Here is a 21,004-nt window from a genome sequence, read left to right as displayed (position 1 = left end):
CGTGTGCATTCACTTGTGCAAAAATATAAACAAAAATATATTACTTTGACAGTATATAGATATATTTTATTTTTAGTACCGCTCCACAGTTCTGGTACATTTAGAGTTCTCAGTAAAGGATAACGGCTAAAAGCCGGGCACATGCTTACGTATATGGTTGCAAATAAACTTTTTGACAAGTTCGTCAGGCACTTCTTAAATGTTGCATAACTTGAAACAACAACAGCTTCTCGCAAAACAAAGTTAGTGACAATTAGCATAGTTATCACTTGTAGATTCTTCAGCCTGGGTATTTGTCATCCCAACCTCGCCTGTCAGACTGCTTCCGAGGCTGGGACACATATTGGGGTCCACGGGACTGTACTCCAATGGACTCACTAGGGTATTACAGTTTACCAGGGATAGGGTAGACCCAATAATGGTGGGGCTGATGGTGACCACCATTTGCACCGCAGCAGCTTACGCCACTGAGGGAATAGACGTTGGTGCCTGTTGAGCTGGCCAAACCTTCTCTGCAGAAGTAGGCTGAGGCACTTTAGTTGGTGTCAGCTGATTAGGCCAAACCTCGACAACAGGAGTAGGCCGGGGCACATCTGTAGATGACTCGTGCAGAAATTTTGGTGCCCTCAGTCCTTCTAGAATCTCGGCCACCTGGGCTTCTCTCCTGGCCTTCTCGGACTGGGCCATCAGAACTGGAGGATGGGACTTCCCTGGCAGGGGTAGGAGATGGTCCCTCATGTACTGGATAAGGGCTGGCTCGTCGCCAAATAGCCACTGTGACAGGGGCGGTGACTGGGGACGTGCTGGGGGCTGCTCGACCTGGGGCGCTGGCTCTGGGCTGGGGGTAAATGGAGGGGTAGAGAACATGGCCTTGGCTGGGGTACTCACTTCCGACTCCTCCGTAGGGATTTCTGCCCAGGATCCCCAGGTCTGGTGGTGGGGAGACAGCCTCACCGGCGATGATCCTTGCGATCATATGGGCTTTTCCCGCTCTGGAGTCGCAAGCCAATCTCCATCATCCTCAGGCAGCGGAACTTTAAGATGGGCGTCTTCGGCCTGATGGAGACTCTCTGCAGACGATCCACCAACACCTGTAACATCTGCGCCGCAGACGCAGAAGTTAGCCTCCGGCGCCATTTTGGGACTCTCAGACCTCGTGCGCTGCTGTGGGGTGGGACGCAGGCTTTGGCGGGATCCTTTTGCACGCTTTTCTTCCAACAGATTAACCCTTTCAGGTATGGCAGTAAACATCTTGGCATGTAACATTGCTCCGGCGCGAATCTTGCACATAGAATTCATGACTTCAGCACTGTTTCCAATGGCAGGCAATAAACTTCTCTTCACCTCCCCCTCTATTTCACAAGCGCCTCAGGTAAAACACTTTTCACTTGCAAAGTCCCGTACACTTTCTGGCGCAAATTTTATTCGCATTGGCATGCGATTCTCTGACAATACTGGACACAGTTCAGACTGGGGGGGTACTTTGGACATAAGGCGCACACCCGTATCTTGTTCATGACGCCAAAAGTTGTGGTAGAGGGTGTAAGATGCAGGGTAGATGGAATTATCCTAGGTTCAGATGGCATTAACCCCTTGTATTCGTGACGCCAGGGCATAGTTTATCCTCAATACCACCCGAAGGTATACCGCTGGATCCTGGGCTAGTCACATGGTCAATAATGAGTCCGACGCCAAGTTACGGACAACTGTAGCTTTACTGTGTGACACATGGTACAAGCTGGAAGTTGTAGTTTTGCAACATCTGGATGTCCACTGTTTGGAGACCACTGGTTTAGGGGGTGCAGATCTTCTGAGCTTCTTACGTGGCAGTGATGCTATTTGACTTTTATCTCTGCACCTTATATAGAGCCCCGGGCCCTGACTCGATAGCACAGCTGATGCCTTAGTCTGTGACTAGAGCTAATCCCAGGCATAAAGATGGCTCTTTATACAGCTAATATGGACGTCCTTGTATCCTTCCTGCGGGTTCTTAAGCAGCTGAGGTCAATCAGTTTCACAAGTCAACTCGGATTTCGCTCTTCCCCTGAGCTTGTGTGCCGAATATTCTCCAGCCCTGCTTATGTATGCAGAGGAAGTGCTAGACATACTCTTAGCTCTCTTGTCTGTTCCACCAAAGAGTTATATGCCTGCGAGTCAAAAGCTGCCATCTTGCTTTTGTTCTAGTAGACATGCTGGAAGTTTATGTGTCATATCTACTCAGCTTCAGCAGCGGAACGTCCATGCTGAGCTAATACAGAAATATATGTATGGAGTTTAGACAGTCAGTGGAGACTGTATGATATATGCTGCTGAAAAATAAATAAATATAAAATAAACAGTGAGCCTGCAGCCGACCGGCCCGGGTCTGACTAGGGACGTCACGCAAGTGACTTCCCTCCGCAGACCCGCGCAGGAGGACGTCAGTGACGTCACTCTTCAGGCCACTGCCAGAGAGGACAAGCAAGACACAGGCCAGGTGAGTGAGTCTGTGTGTTTGTGTTTCTTTGTTTGTGTCGCAGAACTATGCTACCTAATGTGGGGAAACTATGCTGCCTAATGTGGGGAAACTATGCTACCTAACGTGGGGAACTTATGCTACCTAATGTGGGGAAATTATGCTACCTATTGTGGGGAAACTATGCTACCTAATGTGGGGAAACTATGCTCCCTATTGTGGGAACCTATGCTACCTATTGTGGGGAACCTATGCTACCTATCTAATGTGGGGAAACTATGCTACCTAATGTGGGGAAACTATGCTACCTAATGTGGGGAACCTATGCTACCTAATGTGGGGAAACTATGCTACCTATTGTGGGGAAACTATGCTACTTAATGTGGGGAAACTATGCTACCTATTGTGGGGAACCTATGCTACCTATTGTGGGGAACCTATGCTACCTATCTAATGTGAGGAAACTATGCTACCTAATGTGGGGAACCTATGTTACCTAAAGTGGGGAAATGATGCTACCTAATGTGGGGAACATATGCTACCTAATGTGGGGAAACTATGCTACCTATCTAATGCGGGGAAACTATGCTACCTACTGTGGGGAAGCTATGCTACCTATCTAATGTGGGGAAACTATGCTACCTATTGTGGGGAACCTATGCTACCTATTGTGGGGAACCTATGCTACCTATCTAATGTGAGGAAACTATGCTACCTAATGTGGGGAACCTATGCTACCTAATGTGGGGAAACTATGCTACCTAATGTGGGGAACCTATGCTACCTATCTAATGTGGGGGAAACAATGCTATCTAATGTGGGCAAAATATACTGCCTATCTAATGTGGGGAAACTATGCTGCCTAATGTGGGGAAACTATGCTGCCTAATGTGGGGAAACTATGCTGCCTATCTAATGTGGGGAAAATATGCTGCCTTGAATATGCAGTGCAGTTTTAAGGCATAGTACTTTTCTATTTTTTTTTGGGGGGGGGGGGTGGGGGGGTGAGGGGGGAGGGCAGCATGCATACATTACATGGATGGACATTCATCTGAGCAAAAAGTGTCCATCTTCTGCAAACCCTTCCCCCAGTGATGAGCTGTAAGCATGGGCTACGGCTGAGAGGTCTGGATCATAGATGGGGTTCCTGAATAGAAGACCCCCTTCATGTGCTGCAGGGGCTATATTGATCAGACATCTCCCTTTTTCAAAGTTCCTCAAGCTCACCTATTTTATCCGGGCATGCTGGGATTTGAAGTTTTGCAACTTCTGGAGGGCCACAGTTTGAGGCCACTGATTTAGAGGATCACTTCTGGGTGTTGTTCCCCTATACTGGTGCCATATTTATTTATTTTTTTCTTTTTTATCTAAAGCCGAGGAACGTGCTTTCGATTCACCCAAAGTGCAAGAAAAAGTGCAAACGTGTTACACTAAAAAAAACGTGCACAAAGGATGCGGTCTATCGCAAGCCCTTCTCCGATAGGAGAGAGGCCCCCCAACAAACCTTACCCTTCGCCTCCGGACCAAAAGGTACCTGCGAGGTTCCAGGTTCGATGTCCCTTTTCGCCGAAGCTACTAGGGGACCACAAATGCTCCCGGCATCCCCCTTGGCGTTAGCCAAGGTATCTGCCCGCAGAGCCGATTACAGTAGGTACCCTGCCAAAGCAGGAGTACCCGGGGTGTTTGCAGGGAGGTGCGGAACCTAATGGCAACACACACCTCCCCTAGACCGCCAGGAGGGACACCCAGAAGGGCTACCGCATCCTGACCAATCCTGTGAACACACAACACGCAAAAAGTGACACAGTGAGACAAAAAAAGAAATAAATAAGTGAATGTGTGCAGATATACTGCCCGGACATCCGGCCGGATCTATAAAAATTTCTCTGATCTTAGCCAGAAGGCCGGGAATCAAGAGGTGAGTGCCACAAGGTGAAGAGATTATGGTGCCCGTGCTTCAACTCAGTGAGTCTATTCTCCCAGTGAGTTTCGGCACCTCGGGGTCACCACTCCCCGAGGCACAAAAGTACCTCAGCTCTAGACCCTCTCAGCCTCATGGCGAGACCCGGAGGGAACAGGTCACATCAGGGCAGCCGTCGAGCTGATTCCTCAGAACCAGCCCCGGAACGCCCTGGTACACCTGCATCCTCCATGCAGCACCCATCCCCACCAGCCCCATACCGGCGTTACTGTACACCGGCATGAAAGACTGATAAGAACAGATACTACACTTGATCTTAGCCAAAAGGCATATGTAATATACTTAGGGGGGCTGGGTACAGTCAGTGCAGTATATTGTGCTGGCCATTTAACACACTGCCCTAGTTTGACATTTCCTTCTTATTGCAGCGATAAGAGCGGATGAGTCAGCACGCCGGTGTATGCGCAGCGTGCCTTCAGTGCATTACGTGCAGGATATTCCTCTGCCCAGGGATTTCATCATTTGCAGCTGTGCGCATTTCAGAAGGCATCAGTCATCAATATAAAAGTGGCACATTAAAGTGTTTAGCTGAAATGGATCCATAATTATGTCTCCTCTCTGTTCTCGCTTGTAATGTCTATCACCTTGGCATTCGGAGTATGCTGCCTGCAGTGGTTTGTGGATGGCTGGGAGCAGGTATTAGGCGGTAATAGAAGATACATATATCTGGCGATATCACAGGCGGTACTCCTGACTTAGGTATTTCCTTACCGGGCTGGTGCAAGGATTTTTGTCACCCTAGGCAAAAGCTAATTATGCTGCTCCCTTAACTCCGCCCATTGCCCTTGCCTTTGACACGCCTACTGGGGTGACAAACCGTAACAAGCCCCCTCCTCATGTAATTAACTAACTACTGAGCTGACACACTGTAACAAACCTCCTCCTCATGCTGCAAGCTGAACGAGTGGTTTGGATACAGGTTGCCTAACTTTCTTGTGGCAGGCAGAGCAGCACCCCCCAATAAGAGGGCGGTCTAGGGGGCTGCCTATTTTGCCTATAGGCATAGTCGGCCCTGTTTCCTTACCTGGGGCAAAGGTTCACTTCACTACCTTAGCCCTGTATCTAAATGCTGTGGACATAGCATGGGGGTCTGTTGGCACCAATAATCCTCTTGCCCACCACCACCTCTTAAAGGGCAACTCCACTTTTAACAGTCCATATATGTTAGAAGTTTACTTAAAGGAGTTCTCTAGTGAAAATTAACTTATCCCCTATCCACAGGATAGGGGCTAAGTAGCTGATCGTAGGGGGTCCGACCACTAGGGCCCCCCGCGATATCCAGGAGGGACGCTGGCTCTCTCAGTGAGGAGCGTGTGTCATCTACCTGTAGATGGCATGTGCTCCATTCATTTCTATGGGAGCGCCCATGATGCCAGAGTGCTGTACTTGGGTCTTTTCGGCATTCCCATAAAAATGTATGGAGCGTGTGCCGGCTGCAGCACACGCTTCTCTCTGAGCGCCGATTGCCATCCCGTTGATCGCGGGGGCCCCCACTGGTTGGACCCCTGCAATCAGCTTCTTATCCTCTATCCTGTGGATAGGGGATTAGTGAATTTTTGCCAGAGAAATGAGGACAAGATATGAAGATGGGATATAAGGATGGGATATGAGGACAAGATATGAGGTTGGGATATGAAGATGGGATATGAGGACAAGATATGAGGTTGTGATATGAAGATGGGATATACAGATGGGATATGAGGACAAGATATGAGGTTGGGATATGAGGATGGGATATAAGGACGAGATATGAGGTTGGGATATGAAGATAAGATATAAGGGTGGGATATGAGGACAAGATATGAAGATGGGATATAAGGGTGGGATATGAGGACAAGATATGAAGATGGGATATAAGGGTGGGATATGAGGACAAGATATGAGGTTGGGATATGAAGATGGGATATAAGGGTGGGATATGTGGACAAGATATGAAGATGGGATATAAGGGTGGGATATGAGGACAAGATATGAAGATGGGATATAAGGGTGGGATATGAGGACAAGATATGAGGTTGGGATACGAAGATGGGGTATGAGGACAAGATATGAGGTTGGGATATGAAGATGGGATATAAGGATGGGATATGGCATCAGGATACAAGGATGGGATATGAGGTTGGAATATGAAGACAGGATATCAGGTTAGGATATGAGGTTGGGATATGAGGATGCGAAATAAGGACGGGATGGAAAAATAGCTACATTGAGGCACAGAGGATAACATATGAGGATGAGATATGAGGTTGGGATATAAGGACGTGATATGAGGATGAGATATGAGGTTGGGATATAAGGACGTGATATGAGGACGAGATATGAGGTTGGGATATAAGGACGTGATATGAGGATGAGATATGAGGTTGGGATATAAGGACGTGATATGAGGACGAGATATGAGGTTGGGATATAAGGACGTGATATGAGGATGAGATATGAGGTTGGGATATAAGGACGTGATATGAGGACGAGATATGAGGTTGGGATATAAGGACGTGATATGAGGATGAGATATGAGGTTGGGATATAAGGACGTGATATGAGGATGAGATATGAGGTTGGGATATAAGGACGTGATATGAGGACGAGATATGAGGTTGGGATATAAGGACGTGATATGAGGACGAGATATGAGGTTGGGATATAAGGACGTGATATGAGGATGAGATATGAGGTTGGGATATAAGGACGTGATATGAGGATGAGATATGAGGTTGGGATATAAGGACGTGATATGAGGATGAGAGTGTCATTGTTGCTTTTCCTTTCCCACACGGCTTGGTTAGGAAGACCGGGCAACATCCTGCTGACGATCGGGCAGGTGCAGAGAAAAGTTAGTGTGGGGGGTAAGATAAAAGGTTAAGATATGAAAACAAGAGCATCATTATTGCTTTTCCTTTTAGGAAAGGTTTAGGTTGGAGGACCAGACAACGCTGGGTGGTCAGCTGGTTTATAAGGGACATTGGGGGAGATTTATCAAAAACTGTGCAGAGGAAGAGTGGTGCAGTTGCCCATGGCAACCAATCAGATTGCTTCTTTCATTTTTAAAGAGACCTGTGAAAAATGAAAGAAGCTATTTAATTGGTTGCCATGACAACTGCCCCACTCTTCCTCTACACAGATTTTGATAAATCTCCCCCATTGGGTGCAGGCAACTTCAATAACTAAATAAGTAATAAATGTTTGTGAGAATGTCACTGTTAAATAATTAGGGGTGGGGGGTGGGGGTCTCAGGGGTATAAAGGAGGTGGCACTTAGAGATATTCATTTTGTAACCTGTATAGGAACCAAAGCAGGACAAGGAGTGTAAACCGGCAACAAATATGTATTAGGTTTAGGGAATATATCCCCATAGCAAACTTCTCCTGCTCTGGACAGTTCCTGACATGGACAGAGGTGTCAGCAGAGAGCACTGTGGTCAGACAGGAAAGAACTACACAACTTCCTCTGGAGCATACAGCAGCTGATACGTACTTGAAGGATTACCTTTTTTTTTGTTTTTCTTCAGATTTGAACAAATGTTCTTTTCTCCAGTGTGTCCCTTTAATGCAGTAAAGTTGTCTTTTTGCCTGGAAACCCCCCATTAACCACCAGGATCAGTGCAGGTTTGGCTGCGTTGCGACACCTTGTGCGGTACATTTTTTTTTTATTGATGCTGCTTTTCAGTTGATTTGGTTTTTTATTATGCTATCGAGAAAACATGGAGACGTTTCGCTTCTTACTGAGAGAGCGTTCATACAGTTCGTGCAGTTTTGATGGAGCTTTTAAGCCTAAGTAAGGAGTAAGTCGTGATACGGCGGGAATTATAGAGGAAATATTTTTTCTTTCCCAGTTTGGGCTTCAAAAATGACATCAAAGGGCACATGTGAAGCCCCTTTTATTGAGACACCATGTTTTCTCAAAGACATGATAAAAACTAAATTGGTTAAACAAAATCAATCAAAAAAAAAGATTTATAGAAAAATGTATGCAATTTTTACAGCATGAGGCCTTGTTTCCACTAGTATAATATACATTCGTTTTTGTATGTGTATTACAGCCCGATAGCAAGTCCCGGCCTGACCATAATGTCCCTCATGTACTAATGCAGTGTTTACCAGCTAGGGTACCTCCAGTTATTGCAAAACTACAACTCCCAGCATGCACGGACAGCCAGAGGCTGTCCGGACATGCTGAGAGTTGTAGTTTTGCAACATTTGGAGGTACACTGGTTGGGAAACACTGTACTAATGTGTTTCTGACTGTTTTTGTTCGGGTTTTGTTGTTCTCTGTTGGTGCCAGAAAACCAAAATTACTGGTCCAAGAAATCTCCAAATCAAGAATTTACCCAAGAAGTCACCTAAAAACGGAATTTATGTGAAGAAACCTATTTAGGCCTTGCAGTTTGGATGAATTAATAAAGGGCAAAACAAATAGGTTAATTAAAAAAAATAAAAAAAAATTATAATATATATATATATATATATATATATATATATACAGTCATGGCCGTAAATGTTGGCACCCCTGAAATTTTTCAAGAAAATGAAGTATTTCTCACAGAAAAGGATTGCAGTAACACACGTTTTGCTATACACATGTTTATTCCCTTTGTGTATACTGGAACTAAACCAAAAAAGGGAGGAAAAAAAGAAAATTGGACATAATGTCACCAAACTTCAAAAATAGGCTGGACAAAATTATTGGCACCTTTCAAAATTGTGGAGAAATAAGATTGTTTCAAGCGTGTGATGCTCCTTTAAACTCACATAGGGCAAGTAACAGGTGTGGGCAATATAAAAATCACACCTGAAAGCAGATAAAAAGGAGAGAAGTTCACTTAGTCTTTGCATTGTGTGTCTGTGTGTGCCACACTAAGCATGGACAACAGAAAGAGGAGAAGAGAACTGTCTGAGGACTTGAGAACCAAAATTGTGGAAAAATATCAACAATCTCAAGGTTACAAGTCCATCTCCAGAGATCTAGATTTGTCTTTGTCCACAGTGCGCAACATTATCGAGAAGTTTGCAACTCATGGCACTGTAGCTGTTACGCCGAGCGCTCTGGGTCCCCGCTCCTCCCCGGAGCGCTCGCAGCGTTCTCTCATTCGCAGCGCCCCGGTCAGACCTGCTGACCGGGTGCGCTGCGATATTACTCCCAGCCGGGATGCGATTCGCGATGCAGGACGCGCCCGCTCGCGATGCGCATCTCGGCTCCCGTACCTGACCCGTTCCCCGTCTGTGTTGTCCCGGCGCGCGCGGCCCCGCTCCTTAGGGCTCGCGCGCGCCGGGTCTCTGCCATTTAAAGGGCCGCTGCGCCACTGATTGGCGCAGCAGGCCTAATCAGTATTCTCACCTGTGCACTCCCTACTTATACCTCACTTCCCCTGCACTCCCTCGCCGGATCTTGTTGCCATTGTGCCAGTGAAAGCGTTCCCTTGTGTGTTCCTAGCCTGTGTTCCAAACCTCCTGCCGTTGCCCCTGACTACGATCCTTGCTGCCTGCCCTGACCTTCTGCTACGTCCGACTTTGCTCTTGTCTGCTCCCTTGTACCGCGCCTATCTTCAGCAGTCAGAGAGGTTGAGCCGTTGCTGGTGGATACGACCTGGTTGCTACCGCCGCTGCAAGACCATCCCGCTTTGCGGCGGGCTCTGGTGAATACCAGTAGCAACTTAGAACCGATCCACCAGCACGGTCCACGCCAATCCCTCTCTGGCACAGAGGATCCACCTCCTGCCAGCCGAATCGTGACAGTAGCTAATCTCCCTGGGCATGGATGGAAGAGAAAAATTGATGAAAGGTGTCAACACAGGATAGTCCGGATGGTGGAAAAGCAGCCCCAAACAAGTTCCAAAGATATTCAAGCTGTCCTGCAGGCTCAGGGAGCATCAGTGTCAGCGCAAACTGTCTGTCGATATTTGAATGAAATTAAACGCTATGAAGGAGACCCGGGAGGAACCCACTATGGAGGAGACGCAGGAGGACCCCACTGCCGACACAGAGACATAAAAAAGCATGACTACATTTTGCCAAAATGAACTTGAGTAAACCAAAATCCTTCTGGGAAAATGTCTTGTGGACAGATGAGACCAAGATAGAGCTTTATGGTAAAGCGCATCATTCTACTGTTTACCGAAAACTGAATGAGGCCTACAAAGAAAAGAACACAGAACCTACAGTGAAATATGGTGGAGGATCAATGATGTTTTGGGTTGTTTTGCTGCCCCTGGCACTGGGTGTCTTGAATGTGTACAAGACATCATGAAATCTGAGGATTACCAACGGATTTTGGGTCGCACTGTACAGCCCAGTGTCAGAAAGCTGGGTTTGCGTCCGAGATCTTGGGTCTTTCACCCAGAAATGGAAGGTAACAAAGCGCTGGAGAGTTCTGAAGTGGCAGCAATGAGTCCAGATCTAAATCCCATTGAACACCTGTGGAGAGATCTTAAAATTGCTGTTGGGAAATGGCTTATTGATGGTTATAGGAAGCAACTGATTTCAGTAATTTTTTCCAAAGGGTGTGCAACCAAATATTAATTTAAGGGTGCCAATAATTTTGTCCAGCCCATATTTGGAGTTTTTGGTGTGACATTATGTCCAATATGCATTTGTATAGGAAAACATGTGTTACTGCAATCCTTTTCTGTGAAAATACTTCATTTTCTTGAAAAATTTCAGGGGTGCCAACATTTATGGCCATGACTATATATATATATATATATATATATATATATATATATATATATAGTCAAGTCACTTGAGAAAGCCAGCGTGAGGCTGGTGAAACGTCGTCTGTGATACATCATGGAATAAACTACCCATGTCATTTCTACCATTGTGGTGTGCTGCATCTATTTTTCTATTTGGATGAAGGAACCAGTGTACCGAGGCTCCATCATATGTGCACCCCATATCGGTTTGGACTTGATAATTGATGTGCTGCTCATATTGGGACTATATATATATATATATACATACTGTATATAATTAAAATATATAATGTCATTCTGACATCCACTGCTCAGGAAGGGGCGTATTTGAGGCAAGCACTGAGCCAGTCTTCACTCATCATGCATTCACTTCCTCCCCGAGTCTGCTGTGCTGTGCTGAGACTTTTCGTCCAGTCACTGCAGGCTGCTCTGTAACCTCCTTCTCACTGTTTTCATGCTGCAGTCTGATAGGACAGGAGTGAGCACAGAGGAGAATTAGTCCCGCCCTCACTTCCTGGACTTTGTCCCACCCTGTGCTTCAGCTGGGACAAAGTTGATGCTGCAGCCGGACAGTATTATGTTCTGGATGGTATGGGGACCTCTAGTGGTGTTTTATAAAACATGATTTTTATAACATTTTTTATGAAGAATATTGGAAAGGTTAATGTTCTGCTGAGATCTACAACACATAAACCGTTTTTGATTATGACGGTGCCCATTTAAGATTTAGGAGACCTAATGAATGGAAAAATAAACCATACTCTGATGATGTAATTGGTAAAAAAAAAAAAAAAAAGTTTTGCTGTGAAAAATCATTTAGGAACTCTGTTTAATGTTCTCCACGATGACGAGTGACAGGAAATGTGCTCAGTCAGCTTTTCCTGTCGCATTGCACCAAAACAACCTGTGTGCCAGAAAAATACACACGTGCCGAAATGAGAAATACCATTAAAATCCCCCCCCCCCCCATATGCGATGATGAAGATGTATTGCCATTCCGTGTGTTATTGTAGAATTTAATCCTTAATACAATTTTTGTTTTAGGCTTGCAAATTCAGCAGAAGATTGTGACTGCTTACCCTCGGGTCATACTGGTTCGGGTCCCGACTCCAACAGTGCAGTCCGATAGCGATATTACTGTTTTGCGCCATCTTGAAAAGCTAGGTTGTCGTCTTATCAACCGCCCTCAAGCCATTCTGAACTGCATTAACAAGTTCTGGACATTTCAGGAATTAGCCGGACATGGAATTCCTTTACCGGATACTTTCTCCTACGGTAGGTCATAGGAGCTGTGCTGAATGTGCCAAGTACAGTGGGGCAGGTGTAATACTGTATGGTGTAATACCCCTAACAGGTGCGGGTCTATTGGGGAATATAATACTCACTATAGAACATATTTTAAAGGGGTACTTTGCCCCTAGACATCTTATCCCCTGTCCAAAGGATTAGGGGATAAGATGTCTGATCCTGGCAGCGGCACCCCAGATATCTGGTGCACGGAGCCAACTTTGCTCCGTGCTGGATGACTGGCGATGCAGGGCAGAGGCTTGTGATGTCACGGCCAAGCCCCCTCAATGGATAGGGGAAAAGATGTCTAGGGGGCAGAGTACCACTTTAAGGGTAGGGTCACACATGCTGTATTTTGCTGTGTATTGCTGATGCATATTTTCCTACCCATTGACTTCAATGGGTGGAAAAATAAACACCAGCAAATACACAGCAAAATACAGCATGTGTGACCCTACCCTAGGGTCCTTTCACACAGCAGATTTTCCGCTTGAGGAATTCCACCTCAAATCTTCATATAAGATAGGGATAGGCATAAGGCTATCCTTCATATAAGATAGGAATAGGTATAAGGCTATCCTTCATATAAGATAGGGATAGGTATAAGGCTATCCTTCATATAAGATAGAGATAGGTATAAGGCTATCCTTCATATAAGATAGGGATAGGTATAAGGCTATCCTTCATATAAGATAGGAATAGGTATAAGGCTATACTTCATATAAGATAGAGATAGGTATAAGGCTATCCTTCATATAAGATAGAGATAGGCATAAGGCTATCCTTATATAAGATAGGGATAGGCATAAGGCTATCCTTCATATAAGATAGGGATAGGCATAAGGCTATCCTTCATATAAGATAGGGATAGACATAAGACTATCCTTCATATAAGATAGGGTTAGGTATAAGGCTATCCTTCATATAAGATAGGGATAGGCATAAGGTTATCCTTCATATAAGATAGGGATAGACATAAGACTATCCTTCATATAAGATAGGGTTAGGTATAAGGCTATCCTTCATATAAGATAGGGATAGGCATAAGGTTATCCTTCATATAAGATATGGATAGACATAAGACTATCCTTCATATAAGATAGGGTTAGGTATAAGGCTATCCTTCATATAAGATAGGGATAGGCATAAAGCTATCCTTTATATAATATAGGGATAGACATAAGGCTATCCTTCATATAAGATAGGCATAGGTATAATGCTATCCTTCATATAGGATAGGGATAGGCATAGGGCTATCATTCATATAAGATAGGGATAGGTATAAGGCTATCCTTCATATAAGATAGGGATAGGTATAAGGCTATCCTTCATATAAGATAGAGATAGGAATAAAGTTATCCTTCATATAAGATAGAGATAGACATTAGGCTATCCTTCATATAAGATAGGGATAGGCATAAGGCTATCCTTCATATAAGATAGGAATAGGTATAAGGCTATCCTTCATATAAGATAGGGATAGGCATAAGGCTATCCTTCATATAAGATAGGAATAGGTATAAGGCTATCCTTCATATAAGATAGGGATAGGTATAAGGCTATCCTTCATATAAGATAGGAATAGGTATAAGGCTATACTTCATATAAGATAGAGATAGGTATAAGGCTATCCTTCATATAAGATAGAGATAGGCATAAGGCTATCCTTATATAAGATAGGGATAGGCATAAGGCTATCCTTCATATAAGATAGGGATAGGCATAAGGCTATCCTTCATATAAGATAGGGATAGACATAAGACTATCCTTCATATAAGATAGGGTTAGGTATAAGGCTATCCTTCATATAAGATAGGGATAGGCATAAGGTTATCCTTTATATAAGATATGGATAGACATAAGACTATCCTTCATATAAGATAGGGTTAGGTATAAGGCTATCCTTCATATAAGATAGGGATAGGCATAAAGCTATCCTTTATATAATATAGGGATAGACATAAGGCTATCCTTCATATAAGATAGGCATAGGTATAATGCTATCCTTCATATAGGATAGGGATAAGCATAGGGCTATCATTCATATAAGATAGGGATAGGTATAAGGCTATCCTTCATATAAGATAGGGATAGGTATAAGGCTATCCTTCATATAAGATAGAGATAGGAATAAAGTTATCCTTCATATAAGATAGAGATAGACATTAGGCTATCCTTCATATAAGATAGAGATAGGTATAAGGCTATCCTTCATATAAGATAGAGATAGGCATAAGGCTATCCTTCATATAAGATAGAGATAGGCATAAGGCTATCCTTCATATAAGATAGAGATAGGCATAAGGCTATCCTTCATATAAGATAGAGATAGGTATAAGGCTATCCTTCATAGGAGATAGAGATAGACATAAGGCTATCCTTCATATAAGATAGAGATAGGTATAAGGCTATCCTTCATACAAGAGAGATAGGCATAAGGCTGTCCTTCATATAAGATAGAGATAGGTATAAGGCTATCCTTCATATAAGATAAGACCAGGTAACTATTATATAATTATATAATAGATAACTATTCTAGTCTGCCTAATATTCTGAATACTATGATGGTCCGAATGTTTCTTTTCTGCCCACACGTTCTACGTTCCTGATTCATACAACCCATTGGTTTGATTGGTCACTGTTTAATGCTTTTCCCCTGTGATGACGCCGCAGGGAAATTAAACACGTGCCGCCAGGTTCTTCCTGCGGATTCCAGTTGATCTCTGTGATCTGCAGATGAACTGTGTGATCTACTGATCCAAAAAGCACAGAACGCTGTTGTGGAAGTGATGGATTGTCTTCATGGATATAGATGTGAGGGGCAACCAATGCTTGCTGGAATTTATTAATTTATTGATCAATATACCAGACTATAAATCCCAGAATGCACTGTATCTACTTATGCAACTTGGTGCTAACAAAAAAAGATCCTTCAAGAATTACAGGTTCATTGTTAAGGGCATTGATTTCTTTTTATTCCAGGGTAGAACAATTTCTTCTCACACATTCCTGCAATATAAAAATAGAATTTACCTCTAAAAACAGAGTTGTCTTCCAAAGATAGTCCAAAGTGTTCTAGCAGACCCGCCCCCTGGAGTGGGACCCGCCCCCTGGAGCAATGCCAAGGACCTATGAAGTGAAAAAAACTGTGACCTGTAGCTGAATGTGACCTGAGCTCAGCGCTCTCAGACCTTCACGGCGCTGATCGCTGTAAGGGGTGGGGGTCGGCCACACCCCTTGTATTGTCATGGCCACTCCCCCTCAATGCAAGTCTATGGGAGGGGGCGTGGCGGTTGTCACGCCCCCTCCCATAGACTTGCTTTGAGGGGGTGTGGCCATGATGTCACGAGGGGGCGTGGTCGACCCCCTCAGCGCGAAAACAGTGTTTGGGGATAGGATTTGTATTAGCCAGCTGTAAAGCAGAAAAGGGTGTCCCTGTTCAAAGATTCACATTCCGCTACAGGGTCACAGTTTTCTTCATTACACCGGATCAAAAATTGTGTAGCCGACATTACACTTGATGTAAACGCTACTTGTGTATAAATAATGAACACTAAAAGGGTTTGGATGCTTGGCTCCGCCCACTTGCATTTAGGCCAATATATACATTATGGGTGTATTCACATGTAGAGTATCCTGCCCATATTTGATGCTGCAGATTTTAATGTAAACGAAATGATTGAACGCAGCCTTAAAGGGGTACTCCCGTGGAAAAAAAAAAATTTCAAATCAACTGGTGACAGAAAGTTAAACAGATTTGTAAATGACTTCTATTAAAAAATCTTGATCCTTCCAGTACCTTTTAGGGGCTATATACTACAGAGGAAATACTTATCTTTTTAGATTTCTCTGATGTCACGACCACAGTGCTCTCTGCTGACCTCTGCTGTCCATTTTAGGAACTGTCCAGAGCAGGAGAAAATCCCCATAGCAAACATATGCTGCTCTGTACAGTTCCTAAAATGGACAGCAGAGGTCAGCAGAGAGCACTGTGGTCATGACATCAGAGAAATCGGAAAAGATGAGCATTTCTTCTGTAGTATATACAGCCTCTAAAAAGTACTGGAAGGATTAAGATTTTTTAATAGAAGTCATTTACAAATCTGTTTAACTTTCTGGCACCAGTTGATTTAAAAAAAATGTTTTCCATGGGAATACCCCTTTAAATCTGCAGCATCCAATAGGAAACCGTATGTGTAAATAGACCCTATAGGAGTATTGTTTGCCTTACATTTCCTTTTTAACATGACAGGTGGACACGATGAATTTGCAAAATTGATAGATGCCGCGGAACCTCTTGGATATCCTGTTGTTGTGAAAAACACTAGAGGACATCAAGGTATTTTATTATATATTTTATTATACAGTGAAGATTGACATTTTTTATTTATTTTTTTTAATCCAGAATCCAATAATTCAGAGACTGTATAATGGTCAATTCACACCGCAGAATTTCGGAGCCGAATCCAGCGTTAAAAAAAAAAAAATTCTGCTAGGAAATTCTGGTGCAGCAGCCCCCCATTCTTTTAAATGGATTCTGCTGAACCATGCACATGGCAGAAAATTCTGCCAAAGAAATTCAAAATCCAGAAAGAATGAACATGTTCATGGAGACGCCGCAGTTCCGAGCGGCCCTAGTCCTGATTGATTGAGTTGGTGACGGCACACACAGCATGTCCGCCTGGCATAAAACTTTGTGTTGTACAGAGACATAGTAGGGCGGCCATTTATGTGCATCGTGCCTTACAGTATGTACGTCCGTATGACTTCAGTTTTGTTTGCTGCCAGATTTAAAGGGGTACTCCACTTGCCAGCATTCGGAACTAAATGTTCTGAACGCTGTTTTTTTGCGCGCTGTGGGTGTCGGCCACGCCCCTTGTAATGTCATGACCTCGCCCCCCTCAAAGCAAGTCTATGGGAGGGGGCGTGACGACCGTCACGCCCCCTCCCATAGACTTGCTTTGAGGGCGTGGGGTGTGACGTCACGAGGGGGCGTGGCCGACCCCCTCAGCGCGAAAACAGCGCTTGGAACATTAAGTTCCGAACGCTGGCCAGCGGAGTACCCCTTTAAAGAGAACCCATGGATTCCCCAGACCTCTCTGTTTTAGTAGAAACTTGCATTTCCCATAAAATATCAATTTCCTTAGAAGTGTGTGTTGTTCTTCTGAGCTCAAGTCTTGCAGGAACACATGGGAACTGAGTTCCTGCACTTTTTTCACAGCAGGAACGCCGTTCCCATTATCAGAAGTCCTGCAGGACCAGCCCTTGAGTGGGTGAGTTCCCACATTTTATTTTTTTCCAGGACTTGACCCCTCTTTGACAAGTAGCAATTTATTTATAAATTCCTAAAAAGGTATAACAGTGGAACGACACAACACAGAGCTGTAAGAGAAAATTTAGGAATTTTGCAGGGTTGAGGAATACCAAGTATTTACTATAACAAACATGTGAGGAGAGCGGAAAGGTCATCTTCCCTCTCTTACCCCCTTCCCACAATATCACAAGAATGTGCATTATTGGAAGGATCCTTTAACAGCAATGTACATTACGCTGCTGTGTTTGACAGCCGCCCTCCAGCACTAAGGGCTTTAAAGCACATTTTAAAGGAGTACTCCGGTGTAAATTTTTTATTTTTTTTTTAAATCAACTGGTGCCAGAAAGTTTAACAGATTTGTAAATTACTCCTATTAAAAAAAAAAAATCTTAATCCTTCCAGTACTTATTAGCTGCTGAATACTACAGAGGAAATTCTTTTCTTTTTGGAACACAGTGCTCTCTGCTGAAACACGAGCACAGTGCTCTCTGCTGACATCTATCCATTTTATGAACTGTCCAGAGCAGCCTATGTTTGCTACGGGGATTTTCTCCTACTCTGGACCGTTCCTAAAATGGACAGAGATGTCAGCAGAGAGCACTGTCCTCGTGATGTCAGCAGAGAGCTCTGTGTTCCAAAAAGAAAAGAATTTCCTCTGTAGCAGTCAGCAGCTAATAAGTACTGGAAGTATTAAGATTTTTTTAAATAGAAGTCATTTACAAATCTGTTTAACTTTCTGGCACCAGTTGATTTAAAAAAAAAAAAAAAAAATAATGAAAGTTTTCCACCGGAGTACCCCTTTAAGTATTACAGTTAAAGGGGTACTCTGTAGGAAAACAATCTCTTTCAAATCTACTGGTGCCAGAAAGTTTAACAGACTTGCAAATGATTTCTATTAAAAAATCTTTAACCCTTCCAGTACTTAGCAGCTGCTGCATGCTCCAGAGGAAGTTGTGTAGTTCTTTTCAGTCTGACCACAGTGCTCTCTGCTGACACCTCTGTCCGTATCAGGAACTGTGCGGAGCAGGAGAGGTTTGTTATGGGGATTTGCTCCTGCTCTGGACAGTTCCTGACATGGACAGGGGTGTCGGCAGAGAGCACTGCGGTCAGACTGGAAAGGACTACACAACTTCCTCTGGAGCTTAGTAACATAGTTTGCAAGGTCAAAAAAAAAAGAGTCCATCAAGTTCAACCTAAAACCCTACTATGTTGATCCAGAGGAAGGCAATAACCCCACCATACAGCAGCTGATAAATACTGGAAGGATTAATATTTTTTTTAATAGAAGTAATTTACAAATCTGTTTAACTTTCTGGAGGCAGTTGATATGGAAAAAAAAATGGCTTTCCACCGGAGTACCCCTTTAATGCAAAAGGCTCCTTATGTCTTGTCCCTGTCAACCTCAGCAATGCATTAGCCAGGGTTCCAGCAGTTCTCCCCTAGTCCTGCGCAGGTCACCTCTCTATGTTATGGGGCATATAGACTGGTGTTCTGCTTAGCAGACAACCGCCATGATGGTTGGTGACGGTGCCCTGTGGGTAAATCGTTGCCTTGGCGTTCACCCTTGGGAATGACATAAGGGAGGGTTTTGCGGGCACTCTCTGCCGGCTCCTCTGCTATTTAATAGATGACTGTTAATATTTTATTGCAATTGCCAGAGGCAGACTTCCATTTTCTAGTGTAGTGAACCTCAGCTGTATAACAAAGATATAAAGTGCTTAAAAAAAACCCACCGTATTTAACCAGAAGCCCCAGTGCAAATGCTTTACCACAGTGGTCTCAAACGGTGGCCCTCCAGATGTTGCAAAACTTCAACTCCCAGCATGCCCGGACAGCCGTTGGCTGTCCGGGCATGCTGGGAGTTGAAGTTTTGCAACATCTGGAGGGCCATAGTTTGAGACCACTGGTCTGATAGGACAATCTAGGCCCGGCCTGACGGGCATGCTGGGAGTTGAAGTTTTGCAATATCTGGAGGGCCACAGTTTGAGACCATTGTTGTACCAGGATCCACCCAATATCTGGGATCTAAGGACCAGAGGATGTATTAAAGGAGAACTGTAGTGCAATATAACTTATCTCCTATCCGAAGGGGCCCCCGCAATCTCCTGTGCGGAGCCGCGGCAGGGTGCAGGACCGCCGTGACGTTCCTCAGACTGAGGAAGAGGACGGAGCGTCCTTGAAACGCGTTACATGTTAAATAAAAGATTTCAAAAGAATTACAGAATACCTACCTTGGTTGTGGACAGCGCTAAAATATCCCTTCTATCTGTGCATTAGAAAAGTGCATAATCTTCTCTACATTTACAGGACAGTCACTGACCTTAAAAGGGTATTCCGCCCCATCTTTTCCCCTATCCAAAGAATAGGGGATAAGATGTCTGATCGCAGAGGGTCCGGCCACTGATCGCAGGGGGTCTGGCAACGTTCTGAACATTTATGTTCCTTCCATTCATGTCTATGGGTGGGGACGTGATGGCTGTGGTTGCTCGTCACACCTCCTCCCTTATACAGTGACCCCCCCGACCTACGATGGCCCCGACATACGATCATTTCAACATACGATGGTCTCTCAGAGGCAGCATCAACATACGATGCTTTTGTATGTCGGGGCCATCGCATAAACGGTTATCCGACAGCGCAGACTGCTTCAGCTGCCACCGGATAGCCATTTACGGTGCCTGTGTGGTCCGCTGACGATCACTTACCTTTCCTTGGGGCTCCGGCGCATGTTTTCGGGATCCCCTGCATCGTTGGCACTCTCCATCGTCGTCATCACGTCACTGCGCACACCGTCATCCAATAGGAGCGGCGTGCATAGCGATGTGATGGCGGCGACGGAGAGCGAGGATGCCGGGGAAGCAGAGGCCTTGCCGGAGCGTCGGGGGACACCGCGGGGACGCGGCGACAGCGATGGAAGGCGACATCCAGGGCAGCGGTGACGAGCGGTGACGGTCCGGAGCGGCGGGGGACAGGTGAGTATAAACTCCAACACCAGTGGTCTACAACCTGCGGACCTCCAGATGTTGCAAAACTACAACTCCCAGCATGCCCGGACAGCCGTTGGCTGTCCGGGCATGCTGGGTGTTGTAGTTTTGCAACATCTGGAGGTCCGCAGGTTGTAGACCACTGTCCTATACTTTACATTGCATGGATCCCTCAACATACGATGGTTTCAACAAACCATTTGGAACGGATTACCATCACATGTTGAGGGACCACTGTACATCAATGGAGGCGGCATGGCCTGATGTCATGACCATGGCTGCGGAGGGCCGGCCC

At 44.7% G+C, this 21,004-nt stretch overlaps 1 protein-coding gene across 4 annotated transcripts in view; it reads left to right on the top strand.

Annotated features, from left to right (window-relative positions):
- RIMKLA (ribosomal modification protein rimK like family member A) overlaps nucleotides 1–21,004 on the top strand; it is a 46,598-nt gene that overhangs the window by 17,361 nt on the left and 8,233 nt on the right. For all 4 annotated transcript variants that reach the window (XM_056544670.1, XM_056544669.1, XM_056544673.1 and 1 more), the window contains exons 2-3: nucleotides 12,169–12,399; nucleotides 16,664–16,750. In XM_056544670.1, the coding sequence (XP_056400645.1) occupies nucleotides 12,169–12,399; nucleotides 16,664–16,750 (318 nt within the window). The remainder of the gene's footprint in view (nucleotides 1–12,168; nucleotides 12,400–16,663; nucleotides 16,751–21,004) is intronic.

This window comes from Hyla sarda, chromosome 10 (genome assembly GCF_029499605.1).
Source record: "Hyla sarda isolate aHylSar1 chromosome 10, aHylSar1.hap1, whole genome shotgun sequence".
Taxonomy (NCBI): Eukaryota; Metazoa; Chordata; class Amphibia; order Anura; family Hylidae; genus Hyla; species Hyla sarda.
Note: the sequence above shows the minus strand (reverse complement) of the source record. Positions and strands in the feature narration are given on the sequence as shown.